General features: G+C 35.7%; 1 protein-coding gene across 1 annotated transcript; it reads left to right on the forward strand.

Annotated features, from left to right (window-relative positions):
* The first annotated feature begins 5718 nt into the window (after positions 1-5718).
* Positions 5719-7973, forward strand: LOC124354187. Its single transcript, XM_046804459.1, has 2 exons — positions 5719-5734; positions 7640-7973. The coding sequence occupies exons 1-2, from the start codon at positions 5720-5722 to the stop codon at positions 7904-7906; spliced, it is 282 nt and encodes a 93-aa protein (XP_046660415.1). The 5' UTR covers position 5719; the 3' UTR covers positions 7907-7973.
* The last annotated feature ends 1537 nt before the right edge of the window (positions 7974-9510 follow it).

Below are 9510 nucleotides of genomic sequence, written 5' to 3' on the forward strand. Positions count from 1 at the left end.
CACTCTATCATTTTAGTACTGCCTCTACAAGATTTATCACTTAAACGCTGGTATGGAACCTAAATCTAACTAAAATGTGCATGTGCCATATGCCAAGAATCCCAAGAAGTGGCCTACTGTCAGCAAGCTTGAAGTTTTGCAGAAAACTTCTTTTCTGAATATGCGATAATCAGTTATATGATGGTGCATAAAGCACCATGGAATTTGGCTGAGAGTATTTACTATCTATCACTTAATAGAATGACACAATTTCTGTTATATCTGTCAGAAGGATGTAAAAATGTTTTTACAGTTTTATTGTGTGTCTGTCTAAACGTCCGCAGGACATATCGAGAATGAGACGAGCTATAGACTCGAGATTCTGTATTTAACCTTAGCGAAACCTGTTGTGTAACTCGTGGCGTATCATGCTCCTACTTTGTATTTTTTCATATGATTTTTGAAGTAGACATTTTAAAAATTAAAGTTTCTCTTGATGGAATTAAACTTTTCATTAAAAAACACCGTGCAACTTCCTCAATTTATCGTTTATGTGCACTGTAAAATATTTATATCCTTATCTTTAGCCGGTTTGACTAGTAGTCCTAATAATAAAACGTCCCAAAACTTTGATTTAAAGACCTGTTGTTACTTTTAATAGGCCTCGTTGAGATGGTATGCAAAATAGGAAAATGGACTAACAATAAGACACACACACACACGCACACACACACACACACACACACGCACGCACGCACGCACGCACGCGCGCACACACACACACACACACACACACACACACACACACACACACACACACACACACACACACACACACACACACACACACACGGCTTCAACCAAACTTTTAGTTTTGAAATGAAATTTTCCCGCTAACGCACAGCCAATATGTACCTCGAGTAATATAACTGATAGCAAAATTTTGTGAGATTTCTTACATTACTGAAACATTATTTTTCGGCGATGATTACCAGAGAGTTAAAATTTTTAGGTCACAGAGCACATCTTTCAATTAAGAGATCAATATAATGCTACTTAAATTACTGAAAATGTATGGCGTTGTCTTGTATTAAGTTTTAAATTATATAAAATTTTCAGCCCATTGGAGTGGTAAATAAATAAATAAATGTTTTATTGCGTTAGACAATATAACACTGTATGGCAATCGTCATTATATTTGTTTAAACTAAAAATCTTCCACTCATTCTTACATCTCAATCCCTTTTAGACATACATTGTCAACATTTATTCATTCCCAATAATTCGAATTGTCCCACTCTTTCACCTAATCAGTCTTCCAATTCGGTGGTCTCCCAATGGTGTGCCATGAACTCGTCTGTGCTGTAGAATGCTTTTGCAATCAACGCAGTTTTCAGACGGGTTTTAAATGCTTTGAGCATTGGGGCATTTTTGATTGAATTTGGCAATTTGTTGACGAATTGAACTCCCGCCTGTGACGGTAAACGTTCATGAACTGCCGTTCTGTGTCTCCCAGTTCGGTAGTTCTCCCTGCCCCTTGTTGCGTAAGATTGTATGTTACTACCTCTTATGGTTTCGCATTTTGACATGAAGAAAAGGCATGTCTCTAATACGTAGAGGCAGGGTAGTGTCAACAGTTTCAGATTTTTGAATGCTGGCTTACACGACTCTCTCCTTTGCAGCTTGGCAATGATTCTGACTGCTCTTTTTTGCAGTATGAAGATTCTGGAAACATTTGTTTTTGAGCAACCCCCCCCCCACAAAGCCAATCCATAGGAGAGGTGTGGGTAGATTAGTCCATAGTACGCCGTCATCAGCACCTGAGTCGGGCAATACTCGGACAGTCTCCTCAAAACATAAATGCCTGAGGATACCTTGGAACAAACGCTGTCTACATGAAAATCCCATGTCAACCCTTGATCGAGGTGTATTCCAAGGAATTTTGTTGAGTAGACTCTTCGATCTCAGTCTCATTCAACATCACTCAGTGGGACTACAGCCTGAGTTCGTTTGTCTCAGGCAAAATTGAATGAATGTTGATTTCGTTGGGTTTGTTCTGAGGTTGAGTTCATTGAAATGCTGGATCGCATTGGAGTTCAATGAATGTAATCTCTTCGAGTTCTGTTTTTGAATTCGCTTTGAAGCATAGAGTCGTGTCATCGGCATACTGGACGAGTTGTCCGCGGCTTACCGATGAACCAACATCATTGACGTAGATCAAAAAGAGTAGAGGACTCAGGATGGAGCCCTGGGGAACTCCATAATAAAGCCCTCTCCTTTCAGATCGAACGTCTGAAATTCCAACAAATTGTTTTCTATCACTAAGGTATGATTCGAGCCACTTGAGTGGCACTCCTCGCACCCCGTAATGTTCCAATTTGAGAATGAGGGAATGGTGGTCAACACAGTCAAATGCTTTCGATAGGTCGAGAAATACACTCAACGTGTCTCCTCGATCTTCCATTCCTTCTACTATCATGTCGACCAGACGAACGATTGCGTCAGTTGTTGACTTTCCACTTCGGAACCCGAATTGGTTTGCTGATAGTAGGTTGTGTTTTTCAAAAAAATTCACACATCGAGTGAAAAAAACTTTTTCAAAAATTTTGCTGAAGACCGGCAGCATTGAAATTGGGCGATAATTTTGAGTTGAAAGGGGGTCGCCCTTCTTAAAAATTGGGGTAACTCTCGCAATTTTGAGAGAGGGTGGAAACGTTCCCGAGTGAAAAGAGAGATTAATCAAATGCTCGAGTGGCCTCAACAAATCATTGACATAGTTTGAATCATTCGATTTTTTCGAAGAGAGTTCTCTTATCACTCTGGCGATCTCCTCCTCTGTGACCGGGGTCAGAGCCATTGAGGCTGCTGGACTTGGTATCAATGATGGGGATTTTTGGTTCTGATGCGGACTAAGTCCTTGGTCAGTCCCAACCGAGGCAAAAAATTTGTTGAACTCCTTAGCGATCCTCATTGGGCCACTAATATGTTCATTTTCAATTTGGAGATCGATTTTCTTGTCGATCAGTGAGGATTTATTGTTTATTATGGCCCATGCGGTTTTTGAGACATTTTTGGACGTGAGCAATGCTTTGTTTACATCATAAGCTTTCGCAGCTCTGATAACCTTTCTGTAAATTCTTTTGTAATTTTGAAAAAAGATTTTGAACTCTTCATCTAATGAGTGCTTATTAATTTCTGAGAGAAACAATAATTTTTCTCTCGAAATTAGAATACCTTTGGTGATCTATGTGCACTTTTGTTGCCTCGTTTTTTGTTGAATTTTTATCAGGGGACAGCTCACGTTTAAGTGGTAGTTAAAGGTCGATTCAAAACTACTGAATTGTGTTTCAAGGGGATCTCCAAAATTTAGAAAGCTCCAAATTTTTTTAGCGAGAAAAAAATTTAAGAGCTTAATATTTGCGGGCCTTGTGTTTCTGATTGTTTTTTTGTTGACTGGATCCCTTGCTGGTTCATGACCATTGATTGTGACCTGTTGGCCATAGTGATCTGAAATGGCTGTGTTGACGACTAAAGCCTCGGTGTCTGACAAATTTGTGACGACATTGTCAATCGCAGTCGCCGAAGTGGTCGTAACTCTCGTGGGAGAGGTGATCGACCAGTTAAGGCCAAACGACCTCAACAAGTCAGCGAGTTTTCTAGTCATTGGACTGTTATCATCTAAAATGTCGATGTTAAAGTCCCCCATGACAATGAAATTGCGCTATTTCTTCGTCACGTCAGACAAAATTTGTTCGAAATTTGAAAAAAAAGATTCATCGTTTCCGGTACTACTGCCAATATAGATAAATACAGTTATGAACTGGGAGATAATGTGCGAATGAGTATATAAAACTATATGTCATCATATATATATATATATATATATATATATATATATTATATATATAAACTTTAAGTGTTTCCATTAACTTTCCTCCCGAAATTGTGATTTCGCCTGCAAATAACTAATCCAATTCGATTGTTGAGAGTTTGTGTCTATTGCAGTCATCAAAGATTTTACTTAAAATGATATCCACAATTTGTCGAACACATAAATGGAACACAAATTGTTTTAAATAAACATAAACGTACGGCAGTACGTATGTTTAAAATTTTCATTAATTATTATTACAATAGCTTACAATGTGCTAAGCTTTAGGTAAGTCTGTCACGCGACGGACTGGAAAATGTAATTTCTGTTTTCTGTTTTTCTGTTTGTCGACACGACATCTCAACAACGAAATGATCTACAATCTTCACATTTTGAATGAAACTTCATTATTGTATGAAGAACGTGGCATGTATTTGATGATGGGGCATATCACTCCACAGAATTTGGCTGAATGAAGGTTAAAATATGTATTTTGGTGTTATAAGTAGCCATTATAGCAACAGTAAATCAGTGAAAAAACAAATTTGTAAACCGATGTAACTAAATCGTAAAACATTGTTACATGTGATATTAGTTGGACTGTTTGAAAGACGTTCATTATATTCTAGTAGATCATTCGATATTCCTTACTATCAATTTATCTAAACAAGATAGAAGTCTATGTTGGTGTATGTCCTTCATAGGAATTAGCTGAAAGTTACCATCGCCTAACTCAGGGTGATATTTTGAGAATAACTTGAGTATAGTCTTAATATTTTATTTTATTTGCTTAAGTAATGGGTCTAGCCTAGCATATATATTTTCTGTCTCCCTGCCTGTCTGTATATCTGCCTATCTGTCTATCTGTGTCTGTTTTAGGCTGATTTCTTTTAGAACGAATTGAGCTATGGACTTTAAACGTATCCATCAGTAGGTCTTAGTCCTTAACAGAATTTGTGATGATACTTTGGTTAGGAGATACCAGAGGATATCTCGAGAACGATTTCATCTGTAGGCATTAAAATTTTAATGATATTTCTTTCATACATATATAATAATTAATTTGATGTAGGGGCATGTCTGTCCATGTGATTTCACTATGTGTCATTAAAGACTATCACTCAGTAGGATGGCAAATTTTCTATACTGTCTGCTTGTGGGCAGTAAAGTGTTTTTGAAATGTTGCATGCGACTTCAGCGGAAACTTTTATGTGCATGGAGGTTTCACATACTCCTACCTTGAATGTTTAACGATTTGCATCCAAAACATCCGAAGAATTTTGAAGTCTAAGAAGTTTAATATCTTTCAACTATTATCTTAATCCCTTGAGTGGTAGTTTAATATTTCCTACCTGGTCTGTTATGTAGTTATCATATATAAAGCCTTGGTAAAGCACTTTATCAGTTTTGAAATTTGTTGTTTTAACTTTTGTGATGATAGACAAGAATAGAAATCCATAGGAATTCCAGATATCTATACTACACCAGAATAGAAGTTTGTTCGTTTTCTAACTGTAGCTTCGAAAGATATGGAATAAATCTTTAAATTTTAGCTAAAAATGTAAATTAGCTATAAGTAATTGCACAGTTTAGTTCAAAAATCACAACTTACCTTGTCTCTACTAAATTTTAAAACAAATCCTCATTTTGAAAATGCAGTAAAGGAGATCTTTTTATTTTTAAGGTGAAATTATTACAAGAACTTTTAATAAAGCTCTTGCAAATCCCTTTGGTAAATTTCACAGCTGCCTCCACATTGAGTAATGCCCCGGGTTTGGCAAGGAGTCTCTTATTCCTGGCACGCGCCACATACGTCACTCGACCCATGATATAAAGCCCTCCGACACCGATCAGTCAACATTCAGCATCATGGACTCCAGAGTGGTAAGTGATTACTTTAAATAGAAAATAAAAAACAATTCATACTATGATACAATAGTGTTGTAACAAGCTTATTACCATTTAACCTGTTTGAAGATTACTTCAGTCTAACATTGAGTAGTTACACCATCTTTATACACATAAATACAACTTAATAAATTTATTTATGATTGTGTGTGTGTGTGTGTGTGCGTGTGTGCGTGTGCGTGTGCGTGTGCGTGCGTGCGTGCGTGCGTGCGTGCGTGCGTGCGTGCGTGTGTGTGTGTGTGTGTGTGTGTGTGTGTGTGTGTGTGTGTGTGTGTGTGTGTGTGTGTGTGTGTGTGTGTGTGTGTGTGCGCGCGCGCGCGCAATTTGGCTCTAACCGAGGTAAATGATTATTATAATACAATATCATTCAGTTTAACTATCATAAAAACACTAAAGGTAGTTGCTTAGGTACTATTTAGATTATATAGCTTCACTATTTGGCTTTGATTTGAAATGCCTCAATAACTATTAATTAAAATATGAAATTATACCTAATCTTATGATTTATCCATCCGGAAGACTTTCAAACATTTTGATCTCTAATACCGTTAAATAACTATTCGGTTTAAGATTTTAACTTCGGCTTAAGCAATGTACATGATATTACAAGATCGTTGATTATTACAATATGTTGAATATTAATACAAGTTGCTAATTTTGAGCCCTGATTCTAATATATCACTAATATATCATTACACGGGAGAAGTCTAAATGTTGTGTACTAAAATATTAGGTAATTGAAAAAAGTATTGGGAAAATTTACCAATTTGAATAAAGTTTAACTTACGTCTTAGGCTTTTTGTAATGCAACTAAAGTACATTTTTTTAGGATTAGGTTACAAATCTTTGATATAGCAAAATAAATTAAGACCCTGGAAAGAAGGGGGTGGTCTGATGATTTCTTATGGCTTACATAATCTATAACACACACAAATTGGTATAAATTCACATTTATATGCATCTATTACAATGGACTTGGATCTTAAAATGGTTAAAGATCCAGCAAAACTCTGTATTCGTTCAGTTTACAGATTTCCAACTTCTAGTTCTCGTGTCCCGATAAATACAATGTTAATGTTAACTCGAATCAATATTAATCCAGCTGCGTTCGTGCAATGAGCTGATATTTATTAGTACCACCAACATGGACATAAATAATGAAATCCATAGTATATTACAGTATGAAACTATTATGTCTGTATTTAGTCTGCATATAGTTATATTTTCCTCTACTAGATAGGAAGGAAAAATGACAAATAATACAAAAACATTAACACCAAACGTGCGTAGACTCCATATACTATTGTGAAAAATAGAATTATTGGAAAATATTTGATAAAGACAGCGCATCAGAAGTTTTTATAGCTTTCTAAGCACCGAAAGGAAAACTCCCATTCAGTATAACAGACCAGCTGTGTTGGGCAAGATAGGCTGGGTATAAACTAATGATCGCTCTGCATTAAGTTATCGAAAATAGTGTTGTAAATTGTAAATAATACTAAATTGTAAACAATAAAACCCGAAAAATACACAATTAAAATGAAACCGCGCTGCGATAATGGCTACCGTACCTTAAAAGTGGCACGAATAAGCTGTACTTTAAGTAAAAACCTAGCGTTCCTCCTGATTCACATTTGGAGATCGGATCTCCTAAGTATTGTAGAACTTGAATAACATGAACATTTTCTGTAACCCTACTAATTTTATAACTCTCGTGTATGTATTTTCATCGCACATCAAAAGCTTTCAGTTCTTATAAATCTTGCTCTATGTTTACATTAAAGTTAAATAAATTATATTTGTTCTAATCAGGATAAATATATTAAAAACATTTAAGTATTATTACAATTTGCTTGTGTAACTTTAAAATATACGTTTCAGATATTTCTTGCCATACTTTTCGTGGCCAGCGCCACTGCCGCTCCATCTGCCCTCCTCGCCACAGGGGTGGCCTACGCCCCTGGGGTAGTCACAGCCTCTAGCTCCCAGGTGATAGCCCGTAACTACAATGGTGTAGCTCCCATAGTCCCGTCAGCTCCGTATGTTGCTGCTCCCTACGTGGCGTCTGCTGCTGCTCCCTACTTCGCCGCTGCTCCCTACACCGCCCCATACGTTGCCGCCCCATACGCAGCCTCTTACGTGTTGTAGATGATTCACCACATTCAATCTGTGTACAGCCAATTACAATTAATACATATTTTCATCTACCAACTGAGTTTTGCCTGTTGTTTAATAAAAATATTCTCTGCTAAGTGCTTAACATTGATAAAACAACGAGTTAAGTGTTAATATAATAAGATTAAGATAAATCTTGAAATTATCTCGAAAATTTATTACAAACGTTGTATATTAAGCTTGTTCTTTAATACCTATATAGATGTGTTTGTGTGATAACGCAATCTTACTACATAGACCACCCATATTAATAGTAATTATTATTTATTTATTAGCGTCTAAGGAATGTTGAAATCACAATTATTCTCATCTGGACTATCGCATTTGTTAATATTTGCATAGTTACAATATTGAATTTTTCTATCATAACTGGAAATGTTTATTGACATTTTTGGATAGTTAAACACAACTTCATTTTTCTAAAACATTCACATCTTTAAACTGACATTGGGTACCCAGATCCAGAAAAGTTTCATTGGTTAAGCATTTTTCACGTTGTTTAGATCGCTCCAATATCTTATCTCTATATGTGTTTATCAAGAGCACATTGTTATTTATAAGCAACAAAAGAACTTTTTAAAATAGTATAAGTTTCAGATAACAAACCACCAGTATTTAATTTCTCTTTTAGGTTTAAGCCGAATTACTAAATTTATTTTTCGTGTTGCTACAAAGTGCGGGCGTTACTCTTCTCAGTGAGCATGAAGGCATGAAGTAACACTCTTCTTCTGTAGAAGGTATAAAAGTTAAGGTTCCCTATCCTCAGATACAATGTTAATTTCATTTAAAAATAAAAATGTCCTAGAAACTATCTTTGACATACAAAAATATGCGTAATAAGGAATTGATAAATTAACGCTAATGAGAAATCCGTCTCTTCCTAGATAATAATTGATCTCAAAACTGAGCAACACTTTGACTTGAGAGTGGTACAATTTATTTTGAATAATGAGAATTTTTTTATTTATTTAAATTCTATGAAGCCAGAAAAATTAATACATATTTTATCATTGCACGTGGAATTAAAAGTGTTTAAATTAAAAAATGAAGTTATTTTTTATTAATCATTTGTGCATAGATTGTAAACCAGAGTTATGGTTTTAGGGATTGACATGGTTTTATCAATTCAAAACTTATGTAAATTATTAGATTAGCGTTAACAAAGCCAAATATCAAGACTCAAACTCAAAAATATTTTATTAACAAAAACACATTATTTATACATTTAATATTAGATATTACCTATAAGAATATACTCCCCGTATAGATTATTGAAGTCTGTACGCGAGGAGGAGAGTTAAAATTATAATGTAATTATAATAACTTTATGAGTTTGACACGTTCACTGCGGGTGAGGTCTCGGGACATTATGTGCACTTCACTTCTTTCTTTCATTAGAGTGTCCTTGGCACTCGCGCGGGACGGTTAACGTTGTTTGTTTTGTTGTATGGGCTCGGCTGAATTCTCGGTACGAGTTACACTTCCTGTGCTCGGCAAGGCTGTGGCGTTTTATTTCCGTGAGACCAAGTTTTTGGACTATTGTATCGTCTGCAAATAAATTTGCATATAGTTTGAGT

The sequence above is a fragment of the Homalodisca vitripennis genome, chromosome 2 (genome assembly GCF_021130785.1).
Source record: "Homalodisca vitripennis isolate AUS2020 chromosome 2, UT_GWSS_2.1, whole genome shotgun sequence".
Classification (NCBI taxonomy): domain Eukaryota; kingdom Metazoa; phylum Arthropoda; class Insecta; order Hemiptera; family Cicadellidae; genus Homalodisca; species Homalodisca vitripennis.